Here is an 18,065-nt window from a genome sequence, read left to right on the forward strand (position 1 = left end):
CTTTGTGAAGATCAGATCCAATTTGAATACTAATTTATGCAGAAATCCAGGTAATTCCAAAGGGTTCACATACTTTTTCTTGCCACTGTATACTGAACAAAAATATAAATGCAGTGTTTCATGCACTGAAATAAAATATCCCAGAAAATGTTCCATACGCACAAAAAGCTTTTCTCTCAAATGTTTTGCACAAATTTGTTTACATCCCTGTTAGTGAGCATTTCTCCTTTGCCAAGATAATCCATCCACCTGACAGGTGTGGCATATCAAGAAGCTGATTAAACAGCATGATCATTACACAGGTGCACCTTGGTGAGTATTTCTGTATGTAATAAAGCCCTTTTTGTGGGGAAAAAAACTCATTCTGATTGGTTGGATCTAGTTCCGTGGGTGGGCCCTCCCAGACCCACCCATGGCTACGCCCCTGCTCAGTCATGTGAAATCCATAGATTAGGGTCTAATGGATTTATTTCAATTGACTGATTCCCTCATATGAACTGTAAAACTCAGTAAAATTGTTGCATTTATATTTTTGTTTAGTATACTTTATTTAGTCTGATCAGAGGAACAATTCTCATTAACAATGGGCTAAAATGTAGGGTAATTGCTGTGCTTGTCAGCAAGAGCGCTACTGTTTTTCCCCAAACTTATTCTATTATTCCACTTCCTCCCTGTTCTGCCAGTGTAATCACATATTGGAAATCTCTTTTGCCTTCTTGTGTCTTTGTAAAGGAATTATATGAGGCTATGTAATTATACAGCTCGTCACGGACAGTTTTGAATAAGTCATACAAGTAAGCATTGGATATCAAATGGTTCGGGAATTAAATATCATTTTAGTATTGTGCACATGCTAGAGAGAGATGGTAGAGGGACTCACAACTCATAATACACATATTTCGTCTTGTGTAGAGAGTATGAACGGCATCTTCGACTTGTAGGCATAAAACCACCTGAATATTGGATGTTCATTAGATATTTCGAGAAGGTTTGAGAAATGAATTGTTTTAACAAGTATTTTCAATCACTTGGGAAACATAGATCTGGGGTGGCCAACCCTCCTGGAGAGCTAGCAGGATTTTCTTCCAGACCTATTTTAAAGAAATAGCTCACCAAAATTATAAAATGTTTGTACATTCTATGGACAGAAGAAACCTTCCTGGGGAAGGACCCCCCAGTCTATCGTCTAGGGATTGTGCCAGGGGCAGTGCGATTGGTGGGGCAAACTCCTCACTAAACAAAATATGAATTGCACTGTAGCGGTGACAAAGGGTGCCCACAAACTGTTAGGGCCGACATAAAGCTGTCCCAACAGCAGAGCTTTCTTTTCAGCACCATGGAGTGAATCCTTAACACCGCTACACCTGGCTATCAGCCTGGTCTGTCGGCGAAACAGTTCATTAAGCCTCATTTACTGTCTTTTAATAAAAACAATGCTGATATGGCTGCCTTGCTTAAACAAATGTGGTTTCTATTGACAATTGAGATGTACAAACTATGGCATAAGGGGATGACGAGCTGATGAGAGGCAATCTGTAATTATGATTAAGACATTAATGAGCGAGCTAGGAGGATGTTGTCAATATATCTATTTGTTCAGCACTTTTGAAATGTACAGTGACAGAATTCAGAACATGGGCCGTTCTGACAGTATTCTCCCTGTACACCAAGTCAGAACCGTAAGAAAAATAAAGGGGGCAAATAAGGAGACAGTTAAAGTTCTTACAATATTCAATGATTATATTTCTTTAAAAATGGGTATAGGCTACGTGTGCACTACCAAGTCAGAACAGTAGGCTAAGTTATGAGAGGGAAAAGGGACCAATTTATTAGGGTGAGGCACAGGGGCTACTAAACAGCTTACTACACAACATACACTGAGTATTACTTTATTAGCTACAGTATACATATCTCCCTGGCATATTACATCATTAATGCAGCAGCATAGAATACATTTTTGGACTCACCTTGTGATGTGCTCACTTGAACAGGAAGGTGGCGCGACAATCCTTGTGGGCAAAGATACATTTTTATCTATAATTTCTCTTCATATGACAAGGGTTAAAAAATATTTGCCAGTAGATTGTCGACGTGATTCATGATGATTGTCTCGCTTGCTAGCTAAGATTTAGAAAGTATGATGTTGACATGATCAGTCCAATCAAAGATACGGTAGATATCACGTGATCTGATGTCATTTTATCTGTGGCCAATGACCTTGAGCCTTCTTGGATGGGCACTTCTTAATGTAACTGTATTGCAGCACCCGATGGGCTTGAATTTTTGAACTCTCCCTGTAGATTTTGCGGTGACGTAGTGTCCCCATGACTGACAGAACACTGGGCCAATCACAGCGCAACTAGAGAACATTAATCAACCCCTAAGCTCCGTATCTTCCTCTGGCAGCCCCACCACCACAGAAATCAGCTGAGCTAGGCTGAAACACCTGCATTTTGGAGCTGCCTCACTCAAGAAAGTAAAAAAGAGACCACGGTTGTATGCGGCTTTAGTTACTCAATTATTATTATTATTTTTAACATTGTTTGCAAACTGATATATGACACGTATTAAGGCCAAAATAACAGAACAAAACAGGCAAACATTATTTTTTTTTGCTAAACATGGGGGGGGGCTCAAACCCCACTTGCCCTGAATGGTGTGTTGGCACTGGCCAGGGGGAAATGAAATCCACATAACAAATGTCAGGCCAAGCTTTTTTCAAAAGTTGCCAGCCCTGGTGTAACAACCGAAGTTCTTCGTAGATGTATACTAGCTTTTTATTGCTGTCTAACATTAAAGTGGCTACTCAAGAAGGCAAAGGTAACTGAACTTAATGACTACCGCTACCCAGTAGCACTCACTTCTGTCATAATGAAGTGCTTTGAGAGATTAGTCAAGGATCATATCACCTCCACCTTACCTGACACCCTAGATACACACACTTCAATTTGCTAACTGCCCCAATAGATCCACAGACGATGCAATCGCCATCACTCTGCACACTGCCCTATCCCATCTGGACAAGAGGAATACCTATGTAAGAATGCTGTTGATTGACTATAGCTCAGCATTCAACACCACAATACCCTCCAAGCTCGTCATTAAGCTCGAGGCCCTGGGTCTGAACCCCGCCCTGTGCAACTGGGTCCTGGACTTCCTGACGGGCCGCCCCCAGGTGGTGAAGGTAGGAAACATCACCTCCACTCTGCTGATCCTCAACACTGGGGCCCCAAAAGGCTGCGTTCTCAGCCCTCTCCTGTACCACCACCTGTTACGGCAACTGCACCTCCCTCAACCACAAGGCTCTCCAGAGGGAAGTGAGGTCTGCACAACGCATCACCGGGGGCAAACTACCTGCCCTCCAGGACACCTACAGCACCCGATGTCACAAGAAGGCCAAAGTTCACCCCGCTATCATCCAGAAGGCGAGGTCAGTACAGGTGCATCAAAGCAGGGACCGAGAGACTGAAAAACAGGCCATCAGTCTGTTAAACAGTCATCACTAACATAGAGAGGCTGCTGCCAAAATACAGACTCGAATCTCTGGCCACTTTAATACATGGATTTAATAAAGGTATCACAGGTCACTTTAAATAATGCCACGGCCATCGCTCATCCATATAATTTATATGTACATATTCTTATTCCGTCCCCTTACAATGTGTGTATAAGGTAGTCCTTGTGAATTTGTTAGATATTACTTGTTAGATATTACTGCACTGCCAGAACTAGAAACGCAAGCATTTAGCTACATTCGCATTAACATCTGCTAACCATGTGCATGTGACCAATAAAATTTGATTCGATTTGATGTTGCCGTTCTCCTTTACTGCTGGTCTGTAGGCTGCCTTGCACAGTAAACTCCCATCCAGCTGGCGGCCCTGTTGTGTTTCTGGGTTCGTCACCAACTAGAACGTCCCAAGATTCCTTGACTAGAACACGGAAGTAGGATTGGAAACGAGTTTTTATTGTTCCTTGTGTGCAGTAAAGAAAGACATACTGACTCAACTCAATAGGCTACCCATCTCTAATTTGACAGAAAATGTCTAAACTACAGATGTTGCGTGTGTTTTTAAATGATCGTTTATCGGCGGCTGCTGTGGATATTTTTGGTGCAGTTGAGAAAACGGTAGTGGAGTACCAGGAGGAGAATGATCGGCTACGGAGACTGCTGCGGAGGACACCGGTGATACCTCTACGTCAAATAGGTTCGTATTTGTATGAAATTCCCAATAGAGGATGGTCCTCCCCTTCCTCTGAGGAGCCTCTACCAATATTCAGCTCTATTTACTCTCAGTTTCGAAAATGCTAATTTGCCTCAAAGTAGACATCATGCAAAACAACAAATCCCCGCAAGCGCCTGCACGTCATCTCTAGCTGACACCTTGGCTAACAGAATGTTCAATTTAAAGAAATTAAGCCAATTTATTCATTACTACATTTTAGATAACATTAGATAGTTAATCCAGAGATTTGTTTAACCTTTGCCTCGATACACCAGTCCCGTCCCGATCATTATGGTGTTTGTAGTTCTTTATGTTTGTAGTTCTTTGTTAGCCACATTAGGAGAATTTCATTTTGAGGGGGTATAATTTGTGGAATTTGTCCAACATGAATCTTTCAAAAACTGAAGTACAAGGATGCCAGCAAACAACGCATACAAACCTAGCTAACTAGCTGCCGAATAGGCATCAACTCACCACGTAGTTTGTTCTTAATGTTTGTCCATAGGCTACCAGAGTGAGGACAGACATTTTTCAGAGTTAACGTGGCGAGTGAAAAACGCAATGAAATAGACCACTCTCTACCTGGTATCTTACTCTGCCGCTATACAACTTTGTATGCGTTGTGTTTGCAACCTTGTTATTTACGAAGTTTTTTGGATTCCTGTTGAAATGTTCCACAAATTATAAAAAATAGGCGAATATATTCATAAAAGTCACCTTGTCTTAGAGAGATTTACACGGTTATCAAAACGTCACGCCAGGGTTAGCCTACACGAAACACAGCCCTTATTTTAAGTCATTGTAAAATCTCCTACGGGGGAAAAATGAATGGTTGAAAAAAGATTAGACCCATTTCCTTGTTTGACCGTTTTATGGTTATAACTTATATACTGTGGTAATTTAGTATTTTATTAGGATTCCCATTAGCTGTTGCAAAAGCAGCTACTCTTTCTGGGGTTCACGCAAAACATGACACATAATACAGAATTACATAATATAGAACATTAATAGATATAATATCAATATTTTTTTACCTTTATTTAACTAGGCAAGTCAGTTAAGAACAAATTCTTATTTTCAATGACGGCCTAGGAACAGTGGGTTAACTGCCTCGTTCAGGGGCAGAACGACAGATTTGTACCTTGTCAACTCAGGGGTTTGAACTTCTAACCACTAGGCTACGCTCTAACCACTAGGCTACCCTAGACAACAGGTACACGTAGCCTAAATATCAATACATAGACACAAATTATCTAGGTCAAATAGGGGAGACGCATTGTGAGGTGTTGCTTTATCTGTTTTCTAAAACAGGTTTGCTGTTCGCTTGAGACATTTTGATGGAACGGAGTTCGATGCAACAATGGCTCTTCATAATACTGATCGCTTTCTTGAATTTGTTCTGGATTTGGGGACTGTGGTAACCTCTGTATCCAGGCTGTATAGGTAACCTCTGTATCCAGGCTGTATAGGTAACCTCTGTATCCAGGCTGCATAGGTAACCTCTGTATCCAGGCTGTATAGGTAACCTCTGTATCCAGGCTGTATAGGTAACCTCTGTATCCAGGCTGTATAGGTAACCTCTGCTCCTCTTCTCTGTCCCTCCAGAACCCGTGCAGCTCTCTGTCTCTGAAGAGGAGGTTCCCTCTGAGCAACAGCACAGTGAGCAGGAGTGGAGTCCCAGTCTGGGGCAGAAGGACCCAGAGACCAAACAGATTAAAGAGGAACAGGAGGAAGTCAGGACCAGTCAGGAGGAAGAGCAGCTTCAAGGGGTGGAGCCTGATATCATAGAGTTCATATTTACTCCTCCTTGTGTGAAAAGTGAATGTGATCAGGAGGACCCACGTCAAGATCCCATACTAGCTGAACACCCAACTCTCAGTCCACCTAAAATGTCTAAACTACAGTCGTTTCAAGAGTTTTTAAATGAGCGTTTAACGGCGTTTGCTGCTGTGGAGATTTCCGGGGCATTTGCTAAAATGATAGTGGAGTACCAAGAGGAGAATGATCGGCTACGGAGACTGCTGCGGATCACACCAGAGATACAGCTATGTAGAATAGGTTCGTATGGACATCTACTGATAGTTAGTTATAGTTCTACTCAATGAAAATGTTTTTATTAACTTCTATTGTACATGGATAAAAACATGTCTGTGTCACGAAAACCAGGAAGTTATTTGAAAGTATGAAAATAGGTTCTAGAATTTACTGACTTTAGAAACAGAAAAAAAATAAACAGATCTTTCGGTCGTTCAACCTTCATCAGAGCAAATCTCCCCAAACAGTGGGACAGATGAGGCCACTCAGGCTGCGTTTATGCAGGCAGATCAATTCTGCCCCCCCCCCCACCAACCCCCCCATTGGTATTTTGACCAATCATATATCTTTTCACGCCAGATAAATTTCAGTGCTGATCTGATTGGTCAATTAATGGGAAAGAGATTAGACTTGGGCAGCCAGAGATAATTACAGACACCTGTGGTAATCTAAAGTAACCCAAAGGGCCACTCGATGTCATATCACATAGAACAGAACATAGAGATGTAATTCTACAAATACAAAATGAGGTGTTTGTATCAGGAACCCATAATCTCAGACAGAACAATACAGACGACAATCTGCAACAAAAAGACAGACAAGGTAAACACATAACACCTCAGTGCTTTCAGGAAGTATTCAGAACGCTTGACTTTTTCCACATTTTGTTACGTTACAGCCTTATTCTATTCCTCATCAATTGACACACAATACCCTATGACTTCACAATACCCCATAATGACATCACAATACCCCATAATGACATCACAATACCCCATAATGACAAAGCAGAAACAGGTTTTTAGATTTTTTTTGGCATATTCCATTTACATTAGTATTCAGACCCTTTACTCAGTACTTCATTGAAGCACCTTTGGCAGCGATTACAGCCTCGAGTCTTCTTGGGTATGATGCTACAAGCTTGTCACACCTGTATTTGGGGAGTTTCTCCCATTCTTCTCTGCAGATCCTCTCAAGCCCTGTCTGGTTGGATGGGTTAGCGTAGCTGCACAGCTATTTTCAGGTCTCTCTAGAGATGTTTGATCAGGTTCAAGTCCGGACTCTGGTTGGGCCCCTCAAGGACATTCAGAGACTTGTCCCGAAGCCACTCCTGCGTTGTCTTGGCTGTGTGCTTAGGGTCGTAGTCCTGTTAAAACCTTTGCCCCCTTTCTGAGGTGCTGAGTGCTCTGGAGCAGGTTTTCATCAAGGATCTCACTGTACTTCAAATCACATTGTATTGGTCACATACACATTTAGCAGGTGTGTAGTGTAGTGAAATGCTTGTGTTTCTAGCTCCAACAGTGCAGTAGTATCTACAAATTCACAACTGTACACAAATCTAAAAAGTGGAATTAAGAAATATATAAATATTATGACGAGCAGTAAAAATACTAAAGAATATATATATATTTTTTTACCTTTATTTAACTAGGCAAGTCAGTTAAGAACAAATTCTTATTTTCAATGACGGCCTAGGAACAGTGGATTAACTGCCTGTTCAGGGGCAGAACGACAGACCTTGTCAGCTCGGGGATTTGAACTTGCAACCTTCCAGTTACTAGTCCAATGCTCTAACCACTAGGCTACCCTGCCGCCCCACAGAATACAGTATATATACAATATATGAGATGAGTAACATAGTATTTACAGTTGAAGTCGGAAGTTTACATACACTTAGGTTGGAGTCATTAAAACATGTTTTTCAACCACTCCACAAATTTCTTGTTAAAAAACTTTAGTTTGGGCAAGTCGGTTAGGACATCTACTTTGTGCATGACACAGGTAATTTTTCCAACAATTGTTTACAGACAGATTATTTCACTTATTCACTGTATCACAATTCCAGTGGGTCAGAAGTTTATATACACTAAGTTGACTACCTTTAATCAGCTTGGAAAATTCCAGAAAATTATGTCATGGCTTTAGAAGCTTCTGATAGGCTAATTGACATAATTTGAGTCAATTGGAGGTGTACCTGTGGATGTATTTCAAGGCCTACCTTCAAACTCAGTGCCTCTTTGCTTGACATCATGGGAAAATCAAAAGAAATCAGCCAAGACTTCAGAAATAAAATTGTAGACCTCCACAAGTCTGGTTCATCCTTGGGAGCAATTTCCAAGCGCCTGAAGGTACCACGTTCATCTGTACAAACAATAGTGCGCAAGTATAAACACCATGGGACCACGCAGCCGTCATACCGCTCAGGAAGGAGACGCGTTCTGTCTCCTAGAGATGAACGAACTTTGGTGTGAAAAGTGCAAATCAATCCCAGAACAACAGCATAGGACCTTGTGAAGATGCTGGAGGAAACAGGTACAAAGAATCTATATCCACAGTAAAATGAGTCCTATATCGACATAACCTGAAAGACCTCTCAGCAAGGAAGAAGCCACTGCTCCAAAACCGCCATAAACAATCCCGACTATGTGCCTTTTTACTGAGTAGTGGCTTCCGTCTGGCCACTCTACCATAAAGGCCTGATTGGTGGAGTGCAGCAGAGATGGTTGTCCTTCTGGAAGGTTCTCCCATCTTCACAGAGGAACTCTGGAGCTCTGTCAGAGTGACCATCAGGTTCTTGGTCACTTCCCTGATCAAGGCCCTTCCCCCCCGATTGCCCAGTTTGGCCAGGTGACCAGCTGTAGGAAGAGTCTTAGTGGTTCCAAACATCTTCCATTCAATTTTGAGTGTCATAGAAAAGGGTCTGAATACTTATGTCAATATTTTTTAAATATTTTTTTTAACATTTGCAAAAATGTCTTAACAACTGTTTTTGCTTTGTCATTATGGGGTATTGTGTGTAGATTGATGAGGATTTGTTTTTATTTAATCTGTTTTAGAATAAGGCTTTAACCTTACAAAAAGTGGAAAAGGGAAGGGGTCTGAATGCACTGTATATATTGTCCTCTGTAATTACATGGCACAGTGAAGCAGTTCCTTCGTATTTTGGCTCTATACCAATGACTAGGAGGTTAAAGTATAGTTTCTCAGCTTTTATTTGAGAGTATATATATATATACCATTTAGAAATGACAATGCTTTTTATACCTTGGGTTCCTATTTCAAGTATTTGGACAATTGGCTCGACAGGTGTTTCTGGTTAGTCAGGTGTGTTCTGTCACATAACTTGTGCAGGCATACGAGAGCTGGCAATGTGTAGTCTTGTGTCTAGACTTTGCATATGCCTTTTGGAGCCTGCTTTTGTGGTGTTAACACCAATAGGAGAAAGAGGCCCAAATAAGTGTCAATGAAAGTCAATGAAGCCATTTATGAGGCTGAAACATCGGACAAAATTGATCAGAAACATAGGCTTACCAAAAAAGAAAAAAAACATAATTCAAAATTAAGAAAGCACTTGTGAGCTCAGCAATCGCAAATGGCCTGGTAGGCCAAGGAAGACCGTTACCAAAGATGACCGAAGAATGTCAGACACATTAGGAACACTCCAGGAGGTAGGGTTGGACATGTCAGCCACTATCATCTACAGAAGACTTGGTCTCATAGACTAGCCTGGTCTCATATACTAGACGTAACATAGTAAATGTAAATCCGGGACACTAATTAGTACGAAATTAGAAACTATTCATCTACTTACTACTTAAAAAAAATATATATATACTTTGCAACTACTTAGCTACTTAGCATGTTGGCTAACCCTTCCCCTAACCTTAACCCTTTTCTCTAACCTTTCTCCTAACCATTTTAGTTAACGGTTATCTTAACTATAACTCCTAACCTTAACTATAACTCCTAACCTTAACCATATATCCTAGCCTAACTAAAGTTAGCCAGCTAGCTAATGTTAGCCACCTAGCTAGAATTTGCATTAAACATTTTTTTTAAATTCATAACATATAGTAAGAAAATGGTGATGGACATCCACAAATTGAATGCACACCATACTAAAGATGTGTCAGAGGTTTACCTACAAAATAATACGAAATGCTCTGAGACCAGGTTGGAACTACAGAGGTCACACTGTGAGGTGCCACTGCTTCAGAAACAGGATGGGCAGGTTACAGTTTGCTTAAAAGAGTTTGCAGAGTTCTGGGGTGGTGGTGGGGGGGGGGGGGAGATTGTGGACAGATTAAAACAAAGAATAACATTAATGATTAACACCAGAATGATGGCAAGAGGAAAGTGTGGGGTGGGGGAGGGAGGGGTGTTATGGCTTGGGCATGAATGTCTGCCCATGAATGTCTGCCCCTGGAACTGGCTCACCTTCTTTTTTTTTTCTCCATTGATGATGTCACTACTCCATTGATGATGTCACTGCTGTCACTGCTCCATTGATGATGTCACTGCTCCATTGATGATGTCACTGCTGTCACTGCTCCATTGATGATGTCACTGCTCCATTGATGATGTCACTGCTGTCACTGCTCCATTGATGATGTCACTGCTCCATTGATGATGTCACTGCTGTCACTGCTCCATTGATGATGTCACTGCTTTCACTGCTCCATTGATGATGTCACTGCTGTCACTGCTCCATTGATGATGTCACTGCTGTCACTGCTCCATTGATGATGTCACCACATTAATTCTGAAGTGTACAGAAACCTATTGTCCGCTAACGTATATTGTCTGCTAAAGAACAAGCAAAATGCCTCCAAACTCATTGGACGGCGCTTCGTCATTACAGCAAGACAATGACCCCGAACATATAACCATAGCAACTAGGGAGTTTTTTCAACGCCCCCCAAAAAAATGTAAAGTTCTTTACTGGGCGAAGTCCAGATTTACATCCAATTGAACATGCATTTCATTTGCTGAAGATGAGACATAAAGGCAAAAAATATTTAAAAACAACAACAACAAACTAGTGGCTGCAGTACAGAGCTGGCAGGGCGTCGCCAGAGAAGATATTGTCTTGGTCAATGGGTTGCAGACTTCCGTCAGTTATTGGATGCAAAGGATCAAATACTAAACAGTGCTTCATTTGGACTTTATATGAATCATTTGGACCTTTTATATGAATCATTTGCACATTATATGAATCATTTGCACATTATATGAATCATTTGGATCTTTTATATGAATCATTTGCACCTTATATATGAATCATTTGCACCTTATATATGAATCATTTGGACCTTATATATGAATCATTTGGACCTTATATATGAATCATTTGGACCTTATATATGAATCATTTGGACCTTATATATGAATCATTTGGACCTTATATATGAATCATTTGGACCTTATATATGAATCATTTGGACCTTATATGAATCATTTGGACCTTATATATGAATCATTTGGACCTTTTATATGAATCATTTGCACCTTATATGAATCATTTGCACCTTATATGAATCATTTGTACCTTATATGAATCATTTGGACCTTTTATATGAATCATTTGGACCTTGCAACATGTAAAGTGTTGGTCCCATGTTTCATGAGGTGAAATAAAAGATCCCAGAAATGTTCCATACACACAAACATCTTATTTCTCTCAAATTTTGACCACAAATTTGTTTACATCCCCTGTTAGTGAACATTTCTCCTTTGCCAAGATAATCCATCCAGGTGTGACATATCAAGAAGATGATTAAACAGCATAATCATTACACAGGTGCACCTTGTGCTGGGGACAATAAAAGGCCACTCTAAAATGTGCAGTTTTGTCACACAACACAATGCCACAGATGTCTGCATACTCACCAGACATGTCACCCATTGAGCACGTTTGGGATGCTCTGGATTGACGTGTACGACAGCGTGTTCCAGTTCAACTTCACTCAGCCAATTGAAGAGGAGTGGGACAACATTTTCAAAGGCTACAGTCAACAGCCTGATCAACTCTATGCGAAGGAGATGTGTCGTACTGTATGAGGTGTGTCGTACTGTATGAGGTGTGTCGTACTGTATGAGGTGTGTCGTACTGTATGAGGTGTGTCGTACTGTATGAGATGTGTCGTACTGTATGAGCTGTGTCGTACTGTATGAGGTGTGTCGTACTGTATGAGGTGTGTCGTACTGTATGAGGTGTGTCGTACTGTATGAGATGTATCGTACTGTATGAGGTGTGTCGTACTGTATGAGGTGTGTCGTACTGTATGAGGTACATGGTGGTCACACCTCATACTGTACGATACATCCACGTCTTTATTTATGTGTATTTATTTATCTGACCAACAGATGCAGATCCAGTCGTGTTAAATCCATAATATGATTATTATTTATTTTTTACTGATTTATATACCTACAGTACCAGTCAAAGGTTTGGACACATCCATTCCAGGGTTGTTTAAAGTTACAAACAACGTAAAAACCCACCAAAATAACTGATGGTTAGGAGCATGTAAAACATTAGCCATCCTCTCCGGCACCATTCTACATCTGTCTAAAGGCTGTATAGGTAACCTCTGCTCCTCCTCTCCTTCCCTCCAGACTCCCTGCAGCTCTCTGTCTCTGAAGAGGAGGTTCCCCCTGAGCAGCAGCACTGTGAGCAGGAGTGGAGCCCCAGGCTGGGGCAGAAGGACCCAGAGACCATACAGATTAAAGAGGAACAGGAGGAAGTCAGGACCAGTCAGGGGGAAGAGCAGCTTCAAGGTCTGGAGCCTGATATCATAGGGTTCATATTCTCTCCTTCCTGTGTGAAAAGTGAATGTGATCAGGAGGACCAAACCCAGACTGTGGAGAACAGAGAGAGAGACTCTAAACTAGTGGATCTCAAACCTTCTGGCACTGTGACCCACCTAAAGGGTTTCAACATTCCCTGTGACCCTCCAGATAATCAGAACAATGCCTACAGCCACAGTACAGCCATAAGCAGTGACCCAGTAGAACTTGACAGTAGCCCAACATTGGGGGAAAACTCTTCCAAACCCAGCACCACGCCTAGAAAAACTCACCACTGCCGTGACTGTGGAGAAACATTTGCTCTGAAAGCTGATCTGAAGAGACACGTGACTCTCACCAAGAAGAGACTCAGTGAATGTAGATTCTGTAAGAAACGCTACAACTCCACCTGTAAACTGAAGGCCCATGTCCGACTCTGTCACAGTGGGAAACCCTGTGTCTGCCCTGTTTGTGGAAAGACCTTCAAACAAAAAGGACATCTGTCCAGGCACATGAGGATTCACACAGGAGAGAAACCATTTAGTTGTGGTGACTGTGGGAAGAGCTTCCGTCTGAAGGGGCATCTAACCAGGCACAAACTGATTCACACAGGGGAAAATCCATTTAGCTGTGGTGATTGTGGGAAAAGATTCAGTCTCAAGCAGCATCTAACCAGGCACAAACTGATTCACACAGGAGAGAAACCTTTTAGCTGTGGCGACTGCGGGAAAAGCTTCAATCTCAAGAAGACACTAACTGAACACATACGGACTCACACAGGAGAGAAACCTTTTAGCTGTGGTGATTGTGGAAAAAGCTTTAGTGTCAAGAAGACACTAATTGAACATATACGTACTCACACAGGAGAGAAGCCATATAGCTGTGGTGACTGTGGGAAAAGCTTCAGTGTCAATAGGAACCTAACTAAGCACAAACTGACTCACACAGGAGAGAAACAACATGGCTGCTCCGTCTGTGGTAAAAGATTCATTCAGAAGACTAATCTGCTGAGGCATGTCAAAAACAACCACAAAGAATGAAAACAAGACAAAGGAACAAAGAAAGTAAATGAGGACACAGAGAGGGGACTAAGAGATTATTGAGATACACCCAAGATCCCCTGTGGACCAACTCTAACTGGTTCTCCTGATCCTGCTCAGTCCAATGTCACAGTAATGATATAATGTGGCTGTTGTCTGAACCTAACAGGTAATGTTGCTACTCTTTGTGTAGGAAATGGACAATCTGCAGTTCAGACAACCACCAGTTTTTAGGTGAACACTCAAATTCATAGACGGATATCAAATTTGCCTGTTGCTACTTTGTTCCTTAAAGGAACCATCAGAGGTGTCCACTACAATGCAAGATTTAGTTAGCTAGAGATTTAGTCAGCTAGAGATTTAGTTATCTAGATATTTAGTCAGCTAGAGATTTAGTCAGCTAGAGATTTAGTTATCTAGAGATTTAGTCAGCTAGAGATTTAGTCAGCTAGAGATTTAGTCAGCTAGATTTAGTCAGCTAGAGATTTAGTCAGCTAGAGATTTAGTCAGCTAGATTTAGTCAGCTAGATTTAGTCAGCTAGAGATTTAGTCAGCTAGATTTAGTCAGCTAGAGATTTAGTCAGCTAGAGATTTAGTCAGCTAGATTTAGTCAGCTAGAGATTTAGTCAGCTAGAGATTTAGTCAGCTAGAGATTTAGTCAGCTAGAGATTTAGTCAGCTAGATTTAGTCAGCTAGAGATTTAGTCAGCTAGAGATTTAGTCAGCTAGATTTAGTCAGCTAGAGATTTAGTCAGCTAGAGATTTAGTCAGCTAGAGATTTAGTCAGCTAGAGATTTAGTCAGCTAGAGATTTAGTCAGCTAGAGATTTAGTCAGCTAGAGATTTAGTCAGCTAGATTTAGTCAGCTAGAGAGTTAGTCAGCTAGAGATTTAGTCAGCTAGATTTAGTCAGCTAGATTTAGTCAGCTAGAGATTTAGTCAGCTAGAGATTTAGTCAGCTAGATTTAGTCAGCTAGAGATTTAGTCAGCTAGAGATTTAGTAAGCTAGAGATTTAGTCAGCTAGAGATTTAGTCAGCTAGAGATTTAGTCAGCTAGATTTAGTCAGCTAGAGATTTAGTCAGCTAGAGATTTAGTCAGCTAGAGATTTAGTCAGCTAGTTAACTAAATAAACGTATGGAGAAAGAGATAAACACCAAATGGGCGTGGTCTAATTGACTCAACGACCAAACAACGTAAGTAAGTGTAGATTTCTTAATGAGCCAGAGGATCTCTAGGTATTTCTGATTGATTGTCAAAGTGATCTGTTTCATTGAACCCCCCCCCCCCCCCCCCCCCTCTGCAGTTCAAACAAGAACAAAGTGGGAAACCTGCCACTGTTTTGGTAAAGAGGGAAAGGGCTGGAGAAATGTAAATATTCAGACACATCTTTGGATGCCAGGACTGATCACCCATGAGATCAAAATAATAGTTTTAACCATATTCTGTGGCTCTGAAGTGTTTGGTTGACATTTTAGGTTCATATGGTTTGTGTTCTGATGGGGGTATGACTGTCCAAAATCCAAAAAATTCGATGTACCAAAATCACAGATTGCCCCTTAAAACCCCCTAGAGTTGATCGTCACAGGGCGACGTCATTTTGAATACAGAATATCTCCCTGTGTATTTATTATCGTTGCTGCTCCCCTCTTTCCTCCGACATTAAGTGTGCAGCTATTCAATAACATGGGGCTTTGTGAAAGAGGCCTTTTTTCTACACAGGAGGAGCTCTGGGACAAGAGAAAATATTCACAGAATCATGTGTTAATCCCAAACCGTTGGTGCTACAAACTAATGTCACCAATATCGAAAAGGAGAGACTTTGTTTGGCTCTATGACATCTACGAGTTTAAGTGTCCTCTGAACTCTGTCACGGACTACGTCATTTCCAAGAGGTGTCACAAAAACCGACTGTCCCGACCAAACCGTTGGTGCTACAACCAAGTGTCACCAATATACAGTGGTGTAAAGTACTTAGATAAAAGTACTTTAAAGTATTAATTCAGTCGTTTTTTGGGGGACTTAACTTTACTATTTATATTTTTTGACAACTTTTACTTCACTACATTCCTAATGAAAATAATGTTCAAATTTACGCACTTATCAAGAGAACACCTGGTCATCCCTACTGCCTCTGATCTGGAGGACTCACTAAACAGAGAACATCCCTGGTCGTCCCTACTGGAGGACTCACTAAACAGAACATCCCTGGTCATCCCTACTGCCTCTGATCTGGAGGACTCACTAAACAGAGAACATCCCTGGTCATCCCTACTGCCTCTGATCTGGAGGACTCACTAAACAGAGAACATCCCTGGTCGTCCCTACTGCCTCTGATCTGGAGGACTCACTAAACAGAGAACATCCCTGGTCATCCCTACGGCCTCTGATCTGGAGGACTCACTAAACAGAGAACATCCCTGGTCGTCCCTACTGCCTCTGATCTGGAGAACTCACTAAACAGAGAACATCCCTGGTCATCCCTACTGGAGGACTCACTAAACAGAACATCCCTGGTCATCCCTACTGCCTCTGATCTGGAGGACTCACTAAACAGAGAACATCCCTGGTCATCCCTACTGCCTCTGATCTGGAGGACTCACTAAACAGAGAACATCCCTGGTCATCCCTACTGCCTCTGATCTGGCAGACTCACTAAACAGAGAACATCCCTGGTCATCCCTACTGCCTCTGATCTGGAGGACTCACTAAACAGAGAACATCCCTGGTCGTCCCTACTGCCTCTGATCTGGAGGACTCACTAAACAGAGAACATCCCTGGTCATCCCTACTGACTCTGATCTGGAGGACTCACTAAACAGAGAACACGTGGTCATCCCTACTGCCTCTGATCTGGAGGACTCACTAAACAGAACATCCCTGGTCATCCCTACTGCCTCTGATCTGGAGGACTCACTAAACAGAACATCCCTGGTCATCCCTACTGCCTCTGATCTGGAGGACTCACTAAACAGAGAACATCCCTGGTCATCCCTACTGCCTCTGATCTGGCAGACTCACTAAACAGAGAACACGTGGTCATCCCTACTGCCTCTGATCTGGCGGACTCACTAAACAGAAAACATCCCTGGTCATCCCTACTGCCTCTGATCTGGAGGACTCACTAAACAGAGAACATCCCTGGTCATCCCTACTGACTCTGATCTGGAGGACTCACTAAACAGAGAACACGTGGTCATCCCTACTGCCTCTGATCTGGCGGACTCACTAAACAGAAAACATCCCTGGTCATCCCTACTGCCTCTGATCTGGCAGACTCACTAAATATAAATGCGTTGTTTGTAAATAATGTTGGAGTGTACCCGTGACTATCCGTCTGCTTTGCTTAGTATAAGGAATTTGAAATGATTTATACTTTTACCTTTGATACTTAAGTATATTTAGAACCAAATACTTTTACTCAAGTAGTATTTTACTGAGTGACTTTCACTTTTCACTTGAGTAATTTTCTATTAAGGTATCTTTACTTTTACTCAAGTATGACAACTGGGTACTTTTTCCACCTCTGCCAATATTGAAAACTCAGGAATGCGAAGGTGTCGGTTGTTGTGCTTTAGAACACACACAAGCTCCAGGTAACCCAGGTAACCCAGGTAACCCAGTACCAGGCTGTAAAAAGTGCATAGGGTATAATGTGTAAAAATAAAGTAACAACCCATGAATGAGTCGGCGTGTCCAAACTTTTGACTTACACACATACACACACATACGTATTCAGACCCCTCGACCTTCTCCACATTGTGTTACGTTACAGTCTTATTCTAAAATGGATTTAAATACAGGGTAGCGGCAGGGTAGCCTAGTGGTTAGAGCGTTGGACTAGTAACCGGAAGGTTGCAAGTTCAAACCCCCGAGCTGACGAGGTACAAATCTGTCGTTCTGCCCCTGAACAGACAGTTAACCCACTGTGCCTAGGCCGTCATTGAAAATAAGAATTTGTTCTTAACTGACTTGCCTAGTTAAATAAAGGTAAAATAAATAAATACAAAATAAACATGTATTTCCTCACACAATACCCCATAATGACATCACAATACCCCATAATGACATCCCAATACCCCATAATGACATCACAATTACCCCATAATGACATCACAATACCCCATAATGACATCCCAATACCCCATAATGACATCCCAATACCCCATAATGACATCACAATTACCCCATAATGACATC

General features: G+C 41.6%; 1 protein-coding gene across 1 annotated transcript; it reads left to right on the forward strand.

The window, feature by feature from the left end:
- The first annotated feature begins 3,910 nt into the window (after positions 1 to 3,910).
- LOC110531366 (uncharacterized) lies at positions 3,911 to 13,894 on the forward strand. The gene is made up of 3 exons (XM_036987201.2): positions 3,911 to 4,208; positions 5,832 to 6,284; positions 12,660 to 13,894. Exons 1-3 carry the CDS (start codon positions 4,043 to 4,045, stop codon positions 13,868 to 13,870), a joined length of 1,830 nt encoding a protein of 609 aa, XP_036843096.2. The 5' UTR covers positions 3,911 to 4,042; the 3' UTR covers positions 13,871 to 13,894.
- The last annotated feature ends 4,171 nt before the right edge of the window (positions 13,895 to 18,065 follow it).

The sequence above is a fragment of the Oncorhynchus mykiss genome, chromosome 9 (assembly GCF_057628025.1).
Source record: "Oncorhynchus mykiss isolate SJ-2025 chromosome 9, ASM5762802v1, whole genome shotgun sequence".
In the NCBI taxonomy this organism is placed as follows: domain Eukaryota; kingdom Metazoa; phylum Chordata; class Actinopteri; order Salmoniformes; family Salmonidae; genus Oncorhynchus; species Oncorhynchus mykiss.

Coding starts and splice junctions, on each gene's coding strand:
- LOC110531366 (XM_036987201.2), top strand. CDS start 4,043: ATGTCTAAACTACAGATGTTGCGTGTGTTTTTAAATGATCGTTTATCG. Junction 4,209..5,831: donor GATACCTCTACGTCAAATAG/GTTCGTATTTGT, acceptor CTGTCCCTCCAG/AACCCGTGCAGCTCTCTGTC. Junction 6,285..12,659: donor GATACAGCTATGTAGAATAG/GTTCGTATGGAC, acceptor CCTTCCCTCCAG/ACTCCCTGCAGCTCTCTGTC.